Consider the following 23,881-nt stretch of genomic DNA (forward strand, 5'->3'; position numbering starts at 1 on the left):
GATGGGGGGGAGTGGGGCTGTGTGCTTCCTGAAGTCCACAATAATCTCCACTGTCTTCTGGGCATTCAGCACCAGGTTGTTGTGGCTGCACCAAGACACCAGACAACAATTAAACAATTACACGAATGTCTGGCTCCTTGGAAGCAGATTTTTTTTATTTATTTATTTTTAATGGAAGGATTTTGCACAGTACTGTACATTTGACCCATTCATTAACATTTACCGCCATCCACCATGTTTTTCTGTAAGCTTGGCAACTTATAGACAAAAATGTTCTCCGGCTTTCCGACTTGTCGTTCCGGGCATTTTCGCAAATTTTCCCTCTCAGCCAACCGAACCGAACATGAAGGCGCAAAAGCACAACCAAATCCCCGAGCTGTAAGCTGTCGAGTTGTATTCTGGGTAATGTAGGCTCCAGTTTTTAGCATGAAGAAGGTTTGAAATAAGGTTCTGCTGCACCTGCACGTTTGTTCAGTCATGGTTGCTGCTGTCTCATCTGGAGTCAGGTTGGTTTCTTTTCGCTGCGTCGTGTCTGAGTACAGCCTCAGAGTTTGCGCTTCTCTCGTGCATTCAGACCGCAGTCGTAACCTTGATTCCTTGAAAAGATAACCATCTAGCTAGCTTTGAATGTCATTTAAAACCCTGTCTGTTTGTATTTTCTAACCATCTGGAGGAAAAACTCTTTAGTACAATAAAAGGAAAAAGTGAAGACAACTTGTGTGACAATGTGTCGTAGTGTGCACTGAAAGAGTCAAAAAATGGAGCTCAGACTCTTTTTCTTTTTTTCTGTTTTCCTGCTCATTTATTTAATCATTAAAAAGTTGCATCTGTTAGAAGTCACTCTCTGCAAGTTGCACCGATCTAAATTTCCACGGTACGCCTTGAAGGGCAGCGGCTCTGGATGCAGGCGAGCGCTGGGATAGACAGAGACAGGAGCGGGGCAAGGTCTGGTGCTGCCGTTGCGTTCCCGAGGCCTGGCCCGGAGACTGCTGACTGATGCAAAATAGAAACACGGGGGTGGAAGAGTTTGAGGGTGAGACAGTGAGTGAAAGCTGAAGCGAGACTGATGGCGGGAGAGAAAGAGAGACGGCGCACAAGACACGAGGGTGGGAGGAAGGAGGGGGGAGACATTATCGAGCCAGTGTGAGTCAGCAGGTTGATGGAGCTTCAGGGTGCGGCTCCAGCACATCGCCGCTCCTGTGCGTTACCCAGTTTGAACTGGCCTGTCTCAGCCGTTGTAGTTTGCAGACAGACCCTCCGGAGCTTCATTGTTTTATTTATATATTTATTTATTTATTTATTTGTGTACAATGAGCACTGTCACTGTCAGAGGTCTGAAAGTTTTTTTGTCAAGGCTTTTTTCCCCTCCACCTGTTTATTAAAAATAAATCGTTGGAAACACTGAATCCAATATCAAATCAAGTCCTCGTTGTCCTTGTCAAATGTATAAGTGTGTGTTTTTGACCTTTCTGTGTGTATGTGTGTACAGGACCAGGGGACAACATCCCTGCAGTGTATGGCCTGGATGTGACGGACGTGTCACGGTGGGAGGAGACGGTGCTGGACCCTGCACTGCAGATACTGGACAGCCTCAGTAAGGTGTGGCCTCAGCAGTCTAAAGTGGCAGCTTCCTGTTGGCTGCTTTCATCTGGTGCTGTGGAATCTTTCTCTTTTACTTCAGTTCCTTTCGCTACTCTTTATCATTCTTTATCTTTTCATTGCGTACTTTGTGGTTTTACATTTCCTTCCTTTCATCCTTTTGCCATTAGTGTGTTCCTCTCCTTGTTTGCTCTTATTTATTCCTCCTTTTGAGCATATGCCCTTCTTCCTTGGATTTGCCTTATTTGGGCTTTTTTTTGTCCCATTTTTATTAATTTTTCCTTTCTGCGATTTCCTAATTCTTTTTTGTCCTTCAGTTGTCAAAGGGCGATGGCGTGTTGTTGCCACACCGCCAGGCGGGTGGTGTGGACACCCGAGTTTGTGAATAATATAATTTGAGAACGAGGCAACGTAGAATTTTAAAATTGACATCACGGATGAAACTATTAAAAATGTTTGAATCTCAGTGACCTCGATGTCAAAGTCTAGTTTGTTCTTTGGTTGAAAAAGGAAAAAAGGCCTTTGTTTGTATAAAATTGTCTTCTGCAACACGTTTGCTGTTAGCCGAATTTAGGTTACTTGTTTGCTTGTGATATTTAGCATTACCAAACTGCTTGTTTTTCCACGGTTCACCCATCCCAGTGAACTCCACTTGTCAACCATTCAGCATTCCGTAGACTCATACGTCTCTCCATTACAAGATCTTGGAGGATCACACAATCGGGCACATTTATGGGACCATAAATCATGCTTTACTCTGCTGCCTATCTGATGTTCTGCTTCCGTTCCCTTTTTTGTTCCCTAAAAGTTTGTTTTAGCACATCATAAATATTTTTTTCAGATTTAAAACCTTAAAAAACCAGACTTTTTTCGCTCCACTTCTCAGCATGAGGAGCCAGCTATTGCACCAGTCAGAGCGCAGGGGGCGGAGCAGAGAAACAAGCGGAGCCACCACACGTGTGACCTGTGTGACAAAGTGATCATCGGTGACCTGGAGTGGACAGGTGAGGCATAAGCATGTGGGGGGGGAAAAAAGCTGAATGTGAATATAGACGTTTGCTAACGATACTAACATGTTCATCAAAGCACCGAGGACAAGCAAACTGAGAAGTACTAAAGAAGTCGTACCATGTTATGTATTTGACTGTTTAGCGCTGCCTTAAGATTCTGTGGAGATTCATGCCCAGTGCCAAAAACAGATTTCTTTTCTCTACATGCTCACCTGATCACCTCTGGGCCCTGTTGCACCAAGTCTTGTGACTTGGCCTCTTGGTGACTTGGTCTGTTTCTCTGTCTGTCTTGCTAAATATATCCAAGGCGTGTCGTTTATCCTCTGTACCCGCAGCTCACCTGAAATCCAAGAAGCATCACTATCATGTGAGGAAGAAGAGGAAGTGCGATCCATCCTGTGACCAGTCGCAGAGGACCAGCGCACCTTCCGACTCTGCAGCAGAGACTCTTTTAAAAGACTCTTGTGATACTGTTGCTCCGGGCAGCGGTGATCAGGACTCTTCTGGGACGACACATGAGGAAGTACCAGTGACTCTTTAAAAAGCCTGCACTGACTCTGATCCACATCCATCTTCACTCAGGTCTCCATCCAGTACTTATATGATTAATTCCTGGTTTCCATAGGATCGAATTTATTTATTAATTCCTGAATTCCAACAAAAAATCCCTCCTTCATAGATGCTGAAGCCCTCGAGCTTCAGGTTCTTGCAGCATTTTTTTTTCTTTTTCTTTCCAGTAGCAACACAGACCGAAGTGAATGAAGTACATGATTTATGGCGTGTGCAGGCAAAGAATAAAAAAAACAAATCATAATTTATTTTTTAACACTGCCTGAAAATCTAATGTAAATTTTAAGAGAGGTTTATTTTTCTATTTTTTAAGACTGTGCTGTATATACCACTGCTATGGACTCTCTAGTTTGTCAGCATTTCAGGCTTCAGGACAGATTGTTAGTATTAGGCCCGGTCACCTTTATTTCAAATAAACTCCCAAAGTTTTCTCAGCTCATGCTCCGAACCTGTAATCTTGTGACATAAAATATTTTATTATTAAACATATTTTTATTAAACTGGAAAAAAAAAAGTCTCTTTTTGGAATTTCCCAAAACTTTATAGAGAATTCAAATGAAATGAGCACTCAGAGCGCGCACTAACAATGAAGGTCAAGGTCAAATGCTTAGCCAACATAGATACTGTTGTCTGCTGAGGCCTAGTGTATTGTTGTGAAGTTGGTAAATGATCCATAAAAAAGATTGTGGGTAATATGAAGTTTTTGCTGATTTACTGAACAGCTCGTGCTGGTTTTGGGGTCTACCATCACGCAAAACTTGAAGATGATATCTTGAAAACTGTGGATGCTACACCGTTACAGACAAACAGAACTAATTACATACACATTTAGGGGGCGAAATCGGGGGGACACGGACTTAACGCTATAGCATTGACAGTAAAGACAGCTGTGGACCTCCAGCCTCCACCCACTGTGGAAGACAGAGCCAAGCTGCAGCAGACTCGGGTCTTTTAGGAGACTGCAGCCATGCAGAGACCCTGATGGACTGCCAACCAACTCACACGTCACCCCATGTGGTCAGGTGAGAGACCCTCGATGACATAACGAGTCCTTCCCCAGGTTTACCTGACGATAACTTCTTTAGGTGATCGGACGCTCTCCTTCTCTCATCTTGGCTCGAGTTTGGACTTTTGGGAAAGAAGCATTTGGATCCCAATTATGTTGTTTTCATAATCCTAGGAAGTCTAAATTGTATTTATCCAAGTGACGGTGCTTTTATGCCACTCAAACGAGAAGTAGAAAGCACAAAATTGGATTTCAGGGGTCTCTCGATGTGACAGCAGCAGTTTAACCTTGGTCTCATTGAGCTCTCATTGGCCTGCTGACACAGCACTGAGCTTGGTCCTTTGTTTGCCGGCTGCCACCTCATTTTACACTCATGAAATATGTTGTTTCTGGTCTTTTGTTCACTAGTCACCTGATTGGCGTGGTTTATCTCCTGAGTGGAGCCCAGCCGAGCTCATTTCAGCCCTGACGACGGTGTAAACCACCAGCAGGTCAGGCTGTGAGAGGAGTGTGTTTTCACAGCGGTGATTGCAGGTCTTTGTTTATCCGGCAGCGTGCCGTACCGCTTTCAACCCGAGGCGTGTCTTCCCCCCGCTGTAAAGCCACAATACCTGGCATCGCTCCAGAGGCTTTCTTTGGCGGTGCTTTTCCGTCTCCTCACCTTGCTCCTGCGTTAACGCTCTCTGTCTTTAAGTTTTCAGTTGCGGTCTTACAGTCTGAGGAATTACAGAGTTTAGTTCACAGGCTCCCAGAAGTTGACCTCATCCACATGGCTAAAAATATTTCCAGCAGCATAATAGCTGGAAGTGTGCGTCTGTCTGCGTGAGTTGTGTTCCACATTCTCTCTCTTTCCAAACTGGGTCAGGCCTCCAGCTTACTGGGGTATTACCATACAGTACGGGAGTCACAGTGATAGCAAAGGTCACTGTACGGCTCGTGTCTGGTTTTTATAACCACTCCTCTGTTTGGATGGTTTGTTTTTCTTTCCTTCTGTTGTCCATTTCGAATCAGCTACGGCTCTATTTTTTTCCACTGCAGTACTTTTTTCATCTTGGTGATCTCTGTAATGACAAAAAACCAACGAGAGGGATCTTTGAATGAGGAAAAAGCGTTACTGTCAGGCATCCAACGTGCTGTTGAATGCCTCGCATTTTCTTTAGTAATTTTACACATGGTGTGTAGTTATCTTGAGTGGCTCAGCGAGTCTGGCTTGGCACCTCCAAGCACCACTGAATCAGCTCACATTTAAGAGCCAAGCTTGCGCAATTCGGTGACATAAAGCACCTTGACTGGAATGCCAGTATCCACAGTCACAAGGCTAATTAGCGATGTGCACACTGTGAAGCAACGTGTCATCGATGCACGCACTGAATGAATAAAGCTTTGAAACAGGCTGGGGTGGTGTACTGCAGCTGCAGCTGCCACCCTTCTTCTAAATCTACCCTATGTATGTGCATGTGCATGTGTTTGCATGCATAGCTGCATCAGTTAGTGAGCCATACAATGATTCTCCCAGTTTCAGCACTTTTCTGCTTCTCCCTCTCTCTGTCCAGTCCTCACCATAGCCAGTCAGTATTTTTAAATGCTCTGAGCACATACCGCCCCATACATGAGGCCCAGTATAGGGGAACTGTACATGCGGTAGCCTAAAGATGTCCATTGGTCTGGCCTGTTCACCTTGGGGCCTTGGCCTTTAGTACTCCATATACTGCCTCCTGCGTGGGCTGTAAATCAACAGTATAAACCAGACTTCACACAACCTCACGCATTGGTAGCCTGACTCTCCAGAGCAGAGCTGATATTAGCCTGCCTGACAGCTCAACAGAAAGAGATTCTAAACAGTTTACCAAAGGTGGAGGCTAAGTATGTTTCCATGCTAGTTGTTCATAAGCACCTGCAATTGGCCACCTCGAATAATACCCATGAAAACATTTTGATTGGTCTACTTTTCTTTCAAGCAGTAAGTGCATTTTTACCGCTGAGGTACTGTTAATTTCAGTTTCTAGACCAACCAAACTCTTCGATTAAGGTGCACTCCATCTGTACTGTTAAGACACTGAAAGGAGGCTGCTGACAATTTAAAGGAGGGAAAGACAAGGCTAGGAAACTTTAAATACAATGTTTGGGTTTCTTCAAGGCCTCTCTCCACTAATTGGAGTCATTTAAGTCATTGAACTGGACTTCTCAACCGTGTTTTTGCTGCTAGTGCCTTTTAGAGCATTATTACTGGAATTATCTGACAAATAACCCGGCTTTATCAGCGCTACAGGCAGAAGGATTCTGCTTCAGATTTGATGACTGAAAATGTTGTACTTCATTAGGCTGTTAGCAGTAATGAGCAGGTAGGTCTGCTCGATTATGGCAAAAATGATAATCACGATTATTTTCACTGAAATTGAAATCTCGATTATTTGACAATATTTATTTAACAATAACAATGTATTGAATAATGGCTTTAAAGATTGTCAAAAATAATATAAAATTAGTGATGGGACGTTCTGTATCGAGGCTTCGGAGCGTGTGTCGAGTAATGGAGGGGGCGTTTCCGCGAAGCGCGTATCGAGGCTTGCTTCATTTATGGGAGGAGCTGAAAATGATGACGTCCGAAGCCTCGCTGCCCGGCTGTACCACGTGACTGGTTCATGAAGCGGTTCGAACTTTGCCGCAAATAATCATTTTCCATACTGCCAGCATAAATATACACAGTATACTGCCATCACTACAATATACATGTTTTACACACTCCTTTTGTTGTTGACATTTACAGGCTGTGTGCAAAATGCCACACTCTTCAAATTCATGCCAGCTATTATTTTTACGTCCAGTAGGTGTCCTGCTAGAGCAAATGAAGCTTCATGAAGCTTCGCGTTGGGGTGAACCAATTGGATGAAAAGCTCCAGTGCTTCATGGGGCTTCATCTGCCCATCACTATATAAAATAGTGTGCAAATACTGATAACAGTGCAAATGTTTGCAATATAAAAAATAAATGAAAAATGTAAACATCTATGTTTAGTGAACTTTTCAGTGTAGCTCTGTGGTGCAGCTACGACACCGTAGCAACGTTTACACACTATGTCTACGGTACTTGATCCACGTCTGACTCCGCGAACCCATAATGTTTCCACACCACTGAAGGTTTTTGTTTTTTTTAACCTCTCTTTTCAACCAACGACAGTCACTCTCTCATCTCCAAATAACTTCTGCTTAGCTTTCCGAGCTTCCCTCGGGTCCTCTTAATTGTTGTGACGTGTGTTCGAAACGCAGAGAGGTGCGCTCGATTTGCTACAGGAGCAGTGCGAGAGTAAAGCACGAGGGAGGTGCTAATAATCGGCTCAGTCATTTTTAATGATCGTTGAAAGCCCAGATCGTAATTTAGATTAAAATTCAATTAATTGAGCAGCCCTATGAGTAGGTGTCTGTGTTTTGCAGTACTTTCTGGATGCAGATGTTAATCAAGTTTGCTAGCATTAGCCGATAATTTAGCACTGGTCCTCACGTCAAAATATAGCTCTACAAAACCAACATGGTGGTAGATGAACTGCTAACATCAAGGCCTCACTTGCGCAAGCCTTGAGACTAGTCACGACCCCCTGGCAACCTCCAGTCACAAGGTAAAAATGAGTATTCTCCAACTGGTTTAAGAGTGGTCGCTGGTTGTTGCTAGGCGAAATTGGGCATTAGGCTAATTAGGTACCTTAGCTAAAAGCTTTTAGAGGTAAAAGCTTTTATCTAAGGTACCTAATTAGCCTAATGCCCAGTGCTTAGGACCAACAGTGGGTCAACTGGAGTTAGATTGGTTTCCCAGCTCATTCCTGCGGCACTTTCTGTTGGTGCTTTTCACCTATAAATAGAAGCGGCCTGTTTTCAGTCTTTATGCTAAGATTAGCTGAGGCAGTAGCTGTTTAATTAGCATAGCATAGAGATAGCTATGTGACTATTCTCAAGGAACTTCCTAATAAAAGAAATTGAGTAAACTTTCCTTTGATGATTTCTTGTAAAGTAACTGTGATACTGTCTTTTTAACCAGTCAGACCTTTATTTTTAATCATTCTCCTCATTAATTTCTCTAGTTTGTCCTCTAATTGAGCTCAATGGACGTCTGTATTTGAGCTTTGTGGGCTTCTCAGAGCTCTGCTTGTAGTAGTGTGTCACCCAGTGACTGTGCATCTAGGTAATTTGAAGTCCACCTAATCCTAATCTCTAATCCCGTTTGACTAAACATTCTCTGCCATCTGGCTCTGGCGAGACGAAAAAAAAATGCTTGCACGTATCTACACAGGCAGACATGCAAGCATCTAATCAGATAGGTGGTAGCCAAAGTCACTGTTGAAATGAAGAGAAATATCAGTTCTGCTTGTGCGGAGAATTCTTGGAGATACCAGAGAAGGCCGAGTCTTTGCCGGGGGGGCAAAATAATAGATACCACACAGCCTTTTTAATCTCGTTTTGTGGCGTGTGAAGGACTTGTCTGAGAATGTGTATCTCTTTTGTTGACACTATAGGCGCAGACGGTTAAAACCAGCAAAAGGTCAACTATCAGGCGGTGAGCCGCTCAGTGTGCGAGCAGAGAAGATGCTAGGAGCTCACATTTGTAGCCTTTGACATCTTTTTTCTCAATAAAGATCAGTATGTGTGTGTTTGTGAATCCCTGCTTGCGAGCTGGGGCCACACTGTTTCCATGCATATAAGGATGAGGACAAAGGGAGTTTCACAAACCTGTGAGAAACACAACACTGCAAGGTGTGACTCGATAAGATAAAAGCGTATTGTGTTGTTCTGTGTGTGTGCGTGCGTGCACGAATGTGTTAGTCTTGTTTTCTATTACAAGTACCACAACAAAATGCAAGGCGGTCGCTTCTTACCTCTGTGGCTACTGCATGTGTTTGTAGCTCCTGCAGTATAGGTGTAATAATTGCGTGTTTGCACCTGTATGCATTATGAATTGCACACACATGGCCAGAGCTACTCAGTGAGGGATGAGTGTTGTTGCAGCCTAATCCTGAGATGCTGTTTTATAACATTTCAATGTGATGTATGCATCCAGAGCCAAGTGCAGACATCATTTATTTATATGTGTGTGTGTGTGTGTGTGTGTGTGTGTGTGTGTGTGTGTGTCTCTCTCTCTATAGGGAGGAACTAGGTTCACTGAGTTCATGCAGCTCTCTCTCTCTCCTCTCTCTCCGTCTCTGTGTCACACTGTCTGGTTCCTGTAGTGGTCGCAGTACACGAAAGAGAGACAGAAGGAAAGGGAGAGGAGGAGATGTGATAAGATGTGAAAAGCCTTTAAGGAAAGTGTCATAGGTGCAGCTTATGCATGGCTCCCTATAGTCTCTCTGTCTGTCCTCTCTCGCTCTCTGCTGCATATTTCCTGCCTTGGTTATGTAATGCGGGGGCTGCTCTGTACTTTTTTCCTTCTCCTTTTTCTTCTACCCTCCCCAGTGCAGAGCATGACATGCCTTCCTGTTTTTCCAGCAACCCAGTGAACTCTTTTCTTTTTTTTCCCAGGGCAGTGCTTGCCCATTTTCTATTGTTACGTATTGTATGCATGGTGCTCTTATTTTTAGATAAAGCTGTTTGCACTTGATGTATTGTGTCTGGCTGGACTCATAAATGTCTCCGTCCTCACACTTCTTGGGTCTGTGTGTGTGTCTCTCTCTCACTCTTCTCCACACTGCTGTCCATCTTTCCTCTCTTTTGTGTGTCTGTCCACTTACTTTTCACCTTTGCTCTTAGGCAGGAAATGGGTGTGCTGGCTCATAAAGGACTATCAAAGCAGCCTAATTCTCAGTTATGTGTAAGCATGCGTGTTTGTGTGCTTATTTTCATTGGACGTATCTGTGCACTGGGAGCAATGTACTCTCTGCAGTGTACAGAGTGTGAGACAAAGGGTGTGTGTGTGCGCACATTGCCATTGTCAGTGAGTTAAGCGCTGTAGCCGGCTTTTTCCCGCCAGTGCGGTGTTTTGTGGGAGGGGTTTTGGCTGCGCTCAGCAGCAACAAAGAGCGTCCGCTTCCCGCCTGATATGCAAATAGATGTGAGGTGGGCGGAGCTGGGAGCCTCCCCTAATGCAGAGCTTAACGCTTTCACTGCCAGGGTGAAGGTCAGTCGGTGCATTGTATTAAATCGTCCTTATTCTGCTCACCAGGACTCTGTGACAGCATAGGGCTGCACCTACTATCTTAAATGAACAGTCTTTACTTTTAGTCTGAATACTATGCAACAAGTTATTTAACCCATTGTGATCAAAGGTCTCTGTGCTGGAATATTGTCTGGCTTTATATATACACTCAACTTTCCCCTTTATTGGACTTGTGGACTTTCCTGGTTGTTCATTAGGAGGACATAAACACAGCATTAATTGTGCAACTGCAACCATGCACAGCTTGACCATCAATGAGCAGACAAGCAGTGTAGTCGAAGCTTTTGGGGATTCAAGGCCAATTGTTCTCTCTTCCAAAGAGGAGCATCAGCTAAAGCTTGTTGATCTTAGAGTTTGGAAAGTCTAATCTCTGATTTTGCAACTTTATTTAAAGATTTGTGTTCTGTGTTCATTTGTAAATATGATTTAATTTACTCAACTTACTCCTGTGTGAATCCTTTTTTATTTTGATTTTACTGACATCGCCACGCTTTCGGATTTACCAGTGAAGTGGTCAGAGTGGTGAGATCATATTCACTCATGGCCACAAAGATAAACATGTAGCTGTTGATCTGAAATTGGTGCAAATTTAAAATACAAATAATAATATATAAACTTTTAAACCTGCACTATTTATAAGTTAAAGAGTTGGAACTCTAGTATTAATTTACAAATGTTGTAAAACTGTGCTATTGTATGTCTGTGTGTGCGTGTGTGTAACAGCACATGGCTCTTTTATGTAAGTGTGTTATAAAACCCAGTGTAACATTAGATGGCGTGTATGCCAATAACAGCTGTTGTACACGTACACACACACACACATAGGGCTGCTCAATTAATCAAATTTTAATCACGATTACGATCTGGGCTTTCAACGATCATTAAAAATGACTGAGCCGATTATTAGCCCCTCCCTCATTTATCCGCGACACCTTAAAGGCCGGTCCGTGAAAATATTGTCGGGCATAAACCGGTCCGTGGCGCAAAAAAGGTTGGAGACCGCTGATTAAGAGGACCCGAGGGAAGCTCGGAAAGCTAAGCAGAAGTTATTTGGAGAGTGACTGCCGTTGGTTGAAAAGAGAGTTTAAAAAAAAAAACTTCAGTGGTGTTGCACACTATTTTATATTATTTTTTTAAAGTCATTGTTAACCCTTTAAAGCCGGTCAGAGCTGCATGCTCCGTTTTGCGTAACCAATGTTAAATCCCTGTATAACCTGAACCGTGTAAGCTAGCGCAATAATTTGTTTTGCATATGAAACCGGAGGAGTTGTACTTACATCTGATGCCATCAGCTTGTCCTCGGTCACGGTTTCGTTCCACATATAGCTTTGCAAAAATTGCATAAAAAGCGCTCGCAGGAACAAAAACATAATATTCCAGAAACACGCTTTGCCGTTCCTATCAGCTGTTCGTAACACTTCCCACAGTGAAATGATGCACATGCTGTTTTCTTTGCAAATTTGCATCATAGGATTGTTTTTTGTTTTTCCTGCAGTATATAAAAATTGCTGTATCTCCAAAATAAAACTATGAAGACACTCAAAATAAATTTCCTGTGGTGGGAAACTATTTTTTGCAACTTTATTGTATTTAAAGTTTTGAGGGATAAACCTCTTAAATTTCTCCAAGTAGAAATATATGTAAACAAAACAAAAGCGATTTTCAATTTTTTTTGTAGTTTATTGCACTTTTTTGCAATTTATGTAATTACTATGCACTTAATGCATACATATTATTAAAATATGGGCTATAACAGTTGTATTGATGTATAGCAACTTGAAATGCTCCCACAAATGGCACTACAGCATGTAAAAAAATAATATAAGCTCTGGTGGACTTGGTTCTATAGTAGGTCTTAAAGGGTTAAATAAATATCGTCAAATAATCGTGATCTCAATTTCAGTGAAAATAATCGTGATTATCATTTTTGCCATAATCGAGCAGCCCTACACACACGTGCGCTCCTTCACACGCCACTTCATGCAGTTCCTATCAAAGCGCCTTATTATATGAAGACATTAAGCATATTAAGCACAACACACACATACTTCACAACTCCAAAATATTTTGTTTCAGTACATTGTAATGCAGAAACTTATATTTCAACCTGTATCAATAAGCAGATATTCTAATACCTCTACTAACTTTAATGAGAGCCATAATTTGCAAAATGATCTTCTTAGCACGATACAAATCACTGGGACTTGAATCTAGTTTTTTTTTTTTTTTTTTTAACATCATAAAGTCATCGAGTCAGTGTTTACAGGGGGCACGAAGCAGAGGGGTCTTTTACCCATAGAGTTCTCTAGATTCCCCCTACTGCCTGTTAGACAGAGTTGAGCATTAATGCAACTCAACATTGACTTCTTTTACATCCCACCATGTAGGGCTGCCACAATTAGTCGACTAGTCACGATTATGTCGACTATTAAAATCGTCGACGACTAATTTAATAGTCGACGCATCGTTTGAAGCTTTGTAAGATCACAAAAGACACAGGAATGAGTAGTAGGATTTAAGGGTGTAATAACGGACTGAAACAGAAGATGGCAGCACTGCATGTACAAGGATGCCAGCTGCCGTTAAACCCCGAAGAAGAAGAAGCTGTGTCCCAGAATTCATAGCGCAGCCCAGCGCAGTTGTCAACAATGGCGGCAGCTAGTTAGTTTTAACTTTACTCTTACTATTCTTTCTGGGTCACAAAATAAACGTTTAACATATTTTCAGGCGAGAATGTAGCTGTGTAAACCTCAAATATCTGCTCAGTTTATCAGGACACCACATATTTTCAAAAGCTCTCCGACGTTTTCGGAGACGTCTGTTACCCACTAGCTCGTTAGCTAGGCGGGGGCAAGGCTAACTAGAGCCGTGAGAACACCGGACTCCCGGCAAATCGTTTTCAAACCCACCACTGTCTTTCGCTACTCAGGTTAAACATGATATATAAGTCACTTAGATAACTTAAAATGTTATTGTTTGGCTTTCTTTAGTATTTTATTTGTTCCTGAGTAAATCGGTTTGGCTAAGATTAAAGTTATAGTTTTTGCACAGCTAAATAAACTTCAAGCAGACAGCTGATCATCAGAAGTTTGAGACGCTGGATAATATACTCCGGTGTCCTGTTATATTTTAGAAAGCAAGGAGTTTATTAAACTTCACCGAAACAATCTGCAAATTTCATTAAAAATTAATAAACTACCATCTTGTCTTTATTTTTAGTTAGCACAAACACTTCAAGCTGTAAGCTAATGATAGTTATATAAGACCAGATGCTGCTGGTGCAATAAGCTGTACGCTGTACGTCCAATGGATGATGATCTGATTAGTCGACTAATCGCAAAAATAATCGGTGACTAGTCGACTATCAAAATAATCGTTTGTGGCAGCCCTACCACCATGTGTAACTCGTATATACAGCCTGTAGTCGGACCTTACTAGGACTACAGGCACTGGCCATGCACAGTTGCCCCGACTGTGCATGGCCAGCGCAGCTTAAAAATGTCTCCTGGCATTGATTGTTCGAGTTTCAGGATGTCTCTTGGCAGGATGAAACATCCGTCTAGGAATACAATGAACGTAGCTGCATTGCATTCTGGTCCTGATGCAGTCACTGCAGCTGCTTTTGGTTCCACCAAATGCACCACGGCGCATTTTTATAAGCATCCCTGGAAGGTGTGCTTTGCACAGAGCAGGCGGGAAGGGTGGAAAATCAGACACGAGGGCAGCATTTTCAAAATAAAAGACCCTGTGCAGATTCAGCATACTGCTTCTGAGTTGCTCTTGGTGCGATTCAGCACAAAGACGTGCATGTTTTCCAGAGGTCAGTCTCCTAAAGATTTTCTCTGATTCTAGGTTTTTGATGACAGTGGTGGAGAGCACTGACTTACACATTGGTCCAAAATCTCCTATCTGGGTCAAAGTTTGCACACTCTACATTTAGATGGGGACAGTGTTATCCTGACAGACATCAGTCCCCTCAGGAGATGAGTCCTTCATTAAAGGATAAAGGTGATGACTTGAAGCACCTCTGTATTGGTTTCTAGTGACCTTTTCCTCCAGTGGACATACCAAGGCACAAATATTTAGATTTTTGTTTTTTGTTTTGTTCTTCCCATTAGACTTTGATATTGGTGTTGTGCAATTTGTCAGCCTGTTGCTTGAGAAATATTTGTGTACTCGGAGGACAGTAGACACAGTAATGTGTGATATTTGATCCAAGGAAGATAAGTTGTGCAGTGTGCCCTGCTGATTATAAACAAGTACAGTTGTGCATTAGTTTTTGTACCTCACGGATTCAGTTACAACGTTTTCTATGTGCCAGGTGTATAAATTTTGAATGCATGTTTCTGTTTTACAACAATCAGGTGAGTTTGAGGTGTTGAGGCCAAGTCAACACTTCAAACACGTTGTGGTGCTCCTCAAACCTTCCCTAAATCATGTTTACTTTGTAGGAGGACGTGCTATCCTGCTGAAAGAGGCCCAAGCATTCAGGCAATACTGTTTCCATGAAAAGGTGTACTTGGTCTGCAATACTGTTTAGGGTAGGTGGTACATGTCAAAGTAACATCCACATGGATGGCAGAACCCAAGATCCTAGCAGAATATTGTCCAAACCATCACGCTGCCTCTGATGGCCATAAAAACAATGTAAAAGAAAACACTGATTCATCAAAGCAGGCCACCTTCTTCCTTTGCTCCAAGGTCCAGTTCTGATGCTCACGTGCCCATTGTTGGTGCTTTTAACCGTTTCAGCAGGGATCAGAATGGGCACCCTGACAGCTATGCAGGCCCATTTGCAACTAACTGTGATGCTCTGTGTATTCTGACATCTTTCTATCAGAACCAGCATAAATGTCTTTTTTTTAAATTTCAGCTACAGTTGAAAATGTTGGATTGGACCACCGCTGCCAGCCTTTGCTCCCCTTGTGCATCAGGGATCCTCGACAGCCCGTTACCCTGTCGCTGGATCGAAATGACATCTCGGTCAATTTGGAACACTGTTGGGTTGTTTCTTCTGCAGTATAAGATTTTCACGTGGTTTCATACTCGGTGCTCAAATGTCTTTTAATAACGTGAGCATTGTTAGCTATAGACACGCATTTGTGTCGATACAGACCAGATGATGGCGATACTGCAGCTCAGCTCCACACATGCACAGCAGTGAGCTCTGTCACAGCTGTTTTCTTTAAAAAGGCTATTAAACTTTTCCTTATTTAGATCTTATATTTGGTACACTGGTGCAATTGTTCAGTGCAAATAATGATGTCAGTGAATGTAAAAGTAATCTACAAAAAAGCAGACCGCTTTAATCACTTCATTTAGTTTTTTTCAAGTGTTGGTTCCGTATGACATCAGTGAGAGTGGATATCCCAAATATAGTCATTTTAGGTACATAGCCCCTCCCACTTTGTATTTACAAGGGACAGCCAATCAGAACAAAGTAAAGTGGTGTCAAGTAATGCTTTTTTACTTTTACTGAGCGTTTTTTACAAAGCTGGCTTGAGGAGAGATGGAAGAGCGCTTAAATGGGTTGTTTCAGACAGAAGGCCACGTATAAGATTCATTAGTAGTACAAGTAGTAGTAGTAATTTTGAATAACGCAAAGCTACTCTTACAGATTGCGCTAAGATCACAAGCTTAAACATGTACAGTGAAGTTTGAAAGGAGTTTTAACTTCCTCTTCAAAAGGATATTGTGTGACTATAGGCTGCCATGTGCAGGGCAAACATTGTGTTAAATGTATTTGTCCTGCTTTACTAAAAGCTGCAAATTTGAAGTATGAATGCATTAAATTATCGCTGAATCTTTTATGTTAAGTTGCCACAGAACGGTTGTCCTCATGTCGCGCTTGCACATTCAGGCATGTACGGGCTTGTTAAAGAGCAGAGAGAACTGTTGCTCAGCACAGTTGGTCAGCACATTTGTACAACAGAGCAGTTGCTAACCACTCCGACGCCGCTCAGGCTGATTTACATTGTGGCCCGCGAGGACAATGACTGTCTGCTGATATGAAGTAAGCCATGCCAGGACTAGTTAGAGAGGGAACGACAGAGTGGGCGGGAAAAATGCTTACTGGTGTGTGTGTGTGTGCGTGTGTGAGTCCAAGTTCAGTGAAAGGCCGCGTGTGAACCCAGAGGAGGGAAACCACTGTTGAACGTGTATCGCGCTCATTTATGCTGATAAGGTGCTCTCGCCTTGAGGACAGTTAACGGTTAGTACTTGATCTGTTGGGGGCCGGGCCGTCGTGCGGAAGGGAAGAGAGCAAAACAACAAAGTAATAGGGGAATTTGCAAAACATTTCAGGGGAACTTTTTGAGTTATCTGAGATAACTTTGTTTAAAGAATCTAACAGAAAAGGACATTTCCATATCTGAGATGACTCTGTAAGCTCTGCTGGTTTATGTCAAACGGAGACATCGTTTAAATAAATAAGCAAAAAACCCAGAAAAGTATTTATTTACATGTTTTAATAATTTGTGTTATTATAAATTGTGTTATCAAAGATGTCTTTATGGATGAATCCAGTGTATCCCAGACTACTAACAGCAATTAATTAACATACAACTACAGTTTGGTGCTCACTCAAGTATCTGATGTGACTTTCTCTTAAATTGTTGTTATTTGCATGGTCTGTTGAAAGACAGTAAGTAGCTGCGAAGGATTCATTAACCTCTAAATTTGAATACATTTGACATTAGGGAAGTAAAATGAGACACTGGTTCTTTATTTATTACATGGCAGTTAGGGCACGAAGCCAAAGCCAGACCCATGGATAGAAGTACGTACACACACACACACACACACACACACACACACACACAGCATTTCTCTTCAAACTGTGTGGTTTGAAGAGAAATGCTATAGATTTCAGGGTAGAAGAAGAGCAATGTTTTTCCCAGTACTGTGTTTTGGGTTTTTTTTCTAGATTTTTGGTTGATATTCTGTTGCTCTCCATTGACATCCAACTGTTCAATTTCTTAGTAAGTGAGCAAACTTGTGAATTCAGGAGGGGATCAGAAATGTATTTCCCCTACTATGAAAGAAGCAAAGGGTTTAACTTTTTGGGAACTACCAGTATATTTGGTTCCTGGTTTTTGTGTTTTGATATTTCCATCGTATAGCAGAAAAGTACATTTACCAGAAATAAAGAAAACTTTGTATCTGACGTTTAATAATTTCTTCCTAGAATTTGCCGAATTTACTCAGGGAAATGCATGGCTATGCATGAGACACATTTCCATCATTTTGTCTGTATTTCTTAAGCAGCAGCTGCCAGAGCTGAAAAATTAAACAAACTGTAATTCTGCAGTTCCTGAAATGTCCACTTGAGGCTGACTCCACGAGCATACATGCCAACCCTCCCAATTTTTCCATGCCCCTCCCGAAAATCTCCCGGAGCCACCATTCTCCCGGATTTCTCTCGAATTTCTCCCGATTTTCCACCCGGATAACAAAATTGAAAAACCATATCCCAGATTGGCCCATCCAATTCCAGTTTCCAACAATGGCTACTACTACTGCAGCTACTTAGTTTTAATATTACTCTTATTACTCTTTCTGGGTTGCAAAATAAACTTTTAACATACACTCAACAAAAATATAAACGCAACACCTTTGTTACTGCTCCCATTCCCCATGGGATGGACGTAGAGACCTAAAATTCATTCCAGATACACAATATAACCATCCCTCCCAAACAGTGGTCACAAATCAGTCCAAATGTGTGGTAGTGGGCACATCTGCTATATTGAGATAATCCATCCCACCTCACAGGTGTGCCACATCAGGATGCTGATCTGACATCATGAGTAGTGCACAGGTGTACCTCAGACTGCCCACAACAAAAGGCCACCCTGGAATGTGCAGTTTTGTCTCACAGCAAAATGCCACAGATGCCACAAGCAATGAGGGAGCGTGCAACTGGCATGCTGACAGCAGGAATGTCAACCAGATCTGTCGCCCGTGCATTGAATGTTCATTTCTCAACCATAAGCCGTCTCCACAGGCGTTTCAGAGAATATGGCAGCACATCCAACCGGCCTCACAACCGCAGACCTCGTGTAACCACACCAGCCCAGGACCTCCACATCCAGCAGGTTCACCTCCAAGATCGTCTGAGACCAGCCACCCAGACAGCTGCTGGAACAATTGGTTTGCACAACCAAACAATTTCTGCACAAACTGTCAGAAACCGTCTCAGGGACGCTCAACTGCATGCCCGTTGTCTTCATCGGGGTCTTGACCTGACTCCAGCTCGTCGCCGTAACAGACTTGTGTGGGCAAATGCTCACATTCGATGGCGTCTGGCACGTTGGAGAGGTGTGCGCTTCACGGATGAATCATGGTTCACATTGTTCAGGGCAGATGGCAGCTGAGAATGTCCCAGTTCTTGCATGGCCAGCATACTCACCGGACATGTCACCCATTGAGCATGTTCGGGATGTGCTTGACCGGCGTATACGACAGCGTGTACCAGTTCCCACGAATATCCAACAACCTCGCACAGCCATTGAAGTGGAGTGGACCAACATTCCACAGGCCACAATTGACAATCTGATAGACTCCATGCGACGATGTGTTGCACTGCATGAGGCAAATGGTGGTCACACCAGATACTGACCGGTTCTGGGTCCCCAGACCCCCAATAGCGCAAAAAACTGCACATTCCAGGGTGGCCTTTTGTTGTGGGCAGTCTGAGGTACACCTGTGCACTACTCATGATGTCAGATCAGCATCCTGATGTGGCACACCTGTGAGGTGGGATGGATTATCTCAATATGGCAGATGTGCCCACTACCACACATTTGGACTGATTTGTGACCACTGTTTGGGAGGGATGGTTATATTGTGTATCTGGAATGAATTTTAGGTCTCTACGTCCATCCCATGGGGAATGGGAGCAGTAACAAAGGTGTTGCGTTTATATTTTTGTTGAGTGTATTTTCAGGCGAGAATGTAGCTGCGTAAACTTCAAATATCTGAGCCGACGGAACAGCAAACTCCTGGCACATCGTTTTCAAACCCCCGCGGTCTTTCGCTACTCAGGTTAAACATGATATATATAAGTCACTTAAAGGCAAGGTCCTCAGGTGGACACAGCTTCTGAATGTGGACACCCCCGCTGTTTCCGGCCAGACAATAATAACTGCGACATTTAACTTATTTTAGCTGATAAAAACAACATTATAAAATTCAAGTTTTTTGTATATATATATGTATATGTATATGTATACAACCCCTCCCCCACAGCCCTTTTGAATGTCTCTGTAATTCTGAGGTCTCAAGGTTGGCAAGTATGCTCCACGACTGAGTAAATCTTTGCAGACTCCTGTGATAAAGTGCTCAACTTCAGCCATGAAATAATCACGTTTACAGTTCAGTACACAAAGTGGGTTTTGGTCTTTGTGGAGTTTTTCTTATAACTCAGTCGACTCACGCCGAGGCTTCAAAAGGTGCGATCTAGAAAACAGTAGGATGAGCTGATAAGCCCACTTTGATATTTACAGCCTATAATATTTTCTTAGAGCCGCTTTCTTTTCTGTTCAAGCTGTTGTTGAATTTGATCCCATAACATGGTTCAGTGTCTGCAGCCCGCTGCTCTCATTTCCATATAACTTCTGACAAGCTCTCCTATCTCCTGCCCTACTTTACACCCTCCAACAATCACACCTTACAGCACAGCTCAGTCAGACTGACCTCTCAGCTGAATGTTCCTGCAGCTTATTCATCATAACAGGTGCCGCACCATACCTGAAGTTTAATTGCTCAACAGCACTGCTTATTTGGAGCACCGCATGAATTACCTCGTGAACTGTTTGATGTTCATCACGCTGCCAAAGTGAGTGTTGGTAGGGCTCTTGTGCTGAGGTGAATTACATTTCTGCCGTTTTGATGGGAACAAGCAGAGAAGGCGCAGTTTGAGTTGGTTTGTAGTCTTTCATAAAGACGTTTGCTGCCCCCTTGTGGTGAGTGACTGGAATACATCCTGCAGTAGCTCTCGGTGGGGAGACTGATATGCTACAACACAGTAATGTTCATTAATGAATACTTAATACAAATCATTAATTCAGGACTCAGGTGTGTCTCCTTCTGACAAGCTGACCGTGGCTAAAGCAAAACTAAAAATTCATGTGCCGATTGAAGATTTTGCATTTGCAACATTACATCAGATACCTTCTTGCTTGGCATTGAGTTATGTTGGGCTAAGTGTATGAATTGAGTCTAAATGTTACATTTCAGCCTCCATTACTTTGCCTTGTTTGTTTTTTTGTTTTTTTCAAATTCAGGATGCACCGTGGTTTGGTCAGCATATCGAGTAAATTATATTTTATTTTTATTTGAAGTTCATTAAAGTTTAAAACTTTAGATTTTTCCATTTGTATTCTTGCAGCCTGCAACAGTGGATTGTTTTAGTCATGAAAATAAAATTTTTATTGGTTTATTTAAAATGTTTAAATCCAATTTTAACATTTTTATATTTTTTATGCAGTGGATTGTGTTCTTTATCAGTCCATCCAGTTTCTGCTCTTCCAGGGAGACATCGAGGCTTTTCCAAGCCAACCAAGAGATGTAACCTCCAGCGTGTCCTGGGTCTGGCGCAGGGCCTCCTCGGCGTAGGACATGCCTGAAACGCCTCACCCAACTCCTTTCAACTGGGAGGAGCAGTAGCTTGACTCTGAGAGTTTTTTAACAGATTTATGGGGATTGATGGCAAATAATTCTAGTTAAAAAAAAAAAAAAGTTTTACATTCTTGTGCAAAATTTGGAGTTTACATCCTGCAGTTACAGACCAATTCCTGCACCATTAAAGTCACCTGCCCTCCCACTGTGGGTACTATTGCAAAACCACTGTGACCTACGCAATATTACACACTGTGAAACTGTTTCTTTACATTAAACACTCACACATGTAACTAGGTGTCTTCATTGGACTGAGTTAAACCAAAGGAAACACTGAAAAGTAACTAACACTTTATGATTTATTCCAAATTTGTAATGACTTTGAATATAATCATTTAATTGCTTTCCAGTCAAATATTTCCTGTAATTTAAAGCCGCAGACTACACCACTGTTACTGAGAGTTTACCTTAGAGCGGGGACGTCACGTTTATTTTACATTGTGTGCAGAGTACAGGCTGCTATGATCTTAAGTGGGCTGGAGCAGTGAAGCTTCTCTTCCTGTCAGTGTGAAGAAGTCTAACTACACATTTTTAATATAAAAAAAAAAGAAGTGCAATTTCAGCAACATATCTCAGTTTTTCTACATGCGAAAGACATGCTGCTTTGGGATTAAATTGTAAGAAAAAGATGTTTAAAATGACAGAAAAAGTTCTGTTAATTCATCATACAGGATGTACCTAAATTATAAATTGAACATTTGTTTTGTTAATTGACATGATGTCCTCTTATTCTTTTGTTTGTTTTTACAGCAAGCTCGTGATAAAAATCCTACATTTCTATAGTGGTGAAAAAACAGGAACTTTCTGTCATTTCATTGTTTATCTTTTACTTATTTAGTTTGGTGTGATGCAGTACGACTAGCCAAGGGGGAAGTGGAAAATACGTAAAACTTAAAAACATAGTAAAAATTTTCGAATTTACATCCTTCTTTACATTTTCCAATCTTCTGTTTAATGGGTCAGATTGGAGCTTTTGCCGGACTGATTCTGGCCCGCGGGCCTTATGTTTGACAGCCCTGTTATAGAAAAATGTGATTTTCACTTGCAGTTTTTGACATCACACCCCCAGCACCATTACTCCTACACATGACTGAACAGACACAGGACGGCTGTTGTTGAATGTAATAAATGACAAGTTTATTGTTGCACAAAATATACAAAATAACAAGCAAATGGACAGCCCCGGCCCCCTCCCCACTTGGCGTCCCTCCCCTCCCTCCGGTTCATTCGCCATTAATGAAGCTGAATTTCTGAAACCTATGACTACGGCAAGTCCGATGGTCCAAGCCAAACGCATGGTAATTCTGAGAGACAACACATACCCAATTTCAGCATCACTGAACGATTAAAAATGAATAAAAACACCTTATTTACACATTTCTGTCAGAACTTTTGCAACATGCCATCTATGTATTTATACAGAATATGCTCGCGCACATACCCCTGTATAGAAAATATATTATAAGGTCAAATTAAATAAGTAACTAAGGGCTCTAGACATTACAGCACTTCTTTTGAATCTCCTTTTGGATCATTTTTAGTTTCATTTTTATTTCCCACTTATTGATGGACTTTTTAAACCTCACTCTAAAAGAAAGCACTCGAGTTTTTATGTGTGAGTTTGTGATGGTGGTTTTTTCATATTCCCCGACGGGGAACATGTGGATGCCCGCTGTGAAAAGCTTCACGTATTTACACCGGAACACTCAGATCGCCCTTAAAATGTATGTAAATCGGACCACCTTCCCACTTGTTTTTCACGTGTGTCTCGGCTTTTTAATCCTCTTTTACAAAAAGAAAAGAAAGATGAGTGATATAATAATACCATCAAACCCTCAAGCCTGACTCACGTGCGATGTAATAACAGAATAAGCTTTGGCACTGGGTGAAGAACTAAAAGTGTGCTGCGGTTTCCCTAAAAACGCCCTCTCAGATTTGACCCCCTTTTTTTACGCACTGAGATGCTGAAGGCTCACTCGCCATCGTGGCTAACTTGTGCACAAAAGAAGAGGATGACAAAATCACTGTATGTCCCACATCACAGCCAAACGATATCAGATAAGAAGCTGCGATAAACCACATTAGCACCATGGAGAGAGTGAAGGACGTAGTTCAAGTAAAGCCAGACAGCTGGCAAGATGGTTTTTGTGTGCAGGAACATAAACGGCATTGGGGCACACGACACGGGCGGCTCTTTATTTATTTATTTATTTTTTACATTTTTGTTGGTGATGAGGAGAAATTTAAAGGAAAAAAAAGCATATACTTGATAGATGGATGATGAGGAAGAAATCGGGGCAAAAACAGAGGCGTCCCGTCTCCGCCTGCCTGCTTTCCTCCAGCTGCACCAGAAAGAAAGTGAAACGGGTAAAAGCAAATCTCCGGAGTGTATCCATCACATTGCTTTATGATTCACCCGTCGGTGGAGACCAGTGCAGCTGAAGGAGAGCCCCTCCAGTTCAAGCAATGGGAACCAGTTTGGGATCAGATTTCATTGGGGAAGGAGATGTTTTCAAAGTGTGTGCAAAAATACTCGTCAGACTACTTCTGGAACATTAACCCTCTTTTTTTTTTTCTTCCTTTTTTGTTTCGTACACTTTCAGTTGGTTCTGACCTTAAATCTTCCAATATAGCTTCCTCTTTAATCCTACCTATTCTTCACCTGCTGCTCAGTGTTTCACTTTTCTTAATATATATCTATATCTTCTTTTCTGGCTTCTTTTTTTTTCTTCTTTTCTTACTTTACAAAATGAGAGACAGAATGATGGACAGCTGACAATATATATAATTATTTTCCTCTTCTTATTGTCATCAGGTCGCACTTAACCCCGGAGATGATTTTTCTCTTTGTTCGTTGTAAACAAACAGGTTTATC

General features: G+C 42.1%; 1 protein-coding gene across 1 annotated transcript in view; it reads left to right on the forward strand.

The window, feature by feature from the left end:
- The window catches only part of trit1 (tRNA isopentenyltransferase 1), a 52,584-nt gene extending 48,949 nt beyond the window's left edge, over window positions 1-3,635 (forward strand). The window contains exons 9-11 of the mRNA XM_085346874.1: window positions 1,490-1,599; window positions 2,486-2,603; window positions 2,945-3,635. Of these exons, the coding sequence (XP_085203000.1) occupies window positions 1,490-1,599; window positions 2,486-2,603; window positions 2,945-3,150 (434 nt within the window). The 3' untranslated portion in view covers window positions 3,151-3,635. The remainder of the gene's footprint in view (window positions 1-1,489; window positions 1,600-2,485; window positions 2,604-2,944) is intronic.
- The last annotated feature ends 20,246 nt before the right edge of the window (window positions 3,636-23,881 follow it).

The sequence above is a fragment of the Diplotaxodon limnothrissa genome, linkage group LG22 (assembly GCF_057381915.1).
Source record: "Diplotaxodon limnothrissa isolate DT_005_m linkage group LG22, D_limnothrissa_male_GT1.1, whole genome shotgun sequence".
In the NCBI taxonomy this organism is placed as follows: Eukaryota; Metazoa; Chordata; class Actinopteri; order Cichliformes; family Cichlidae; genus Diplotaxodon; species Diplotaxodon limnothrissa.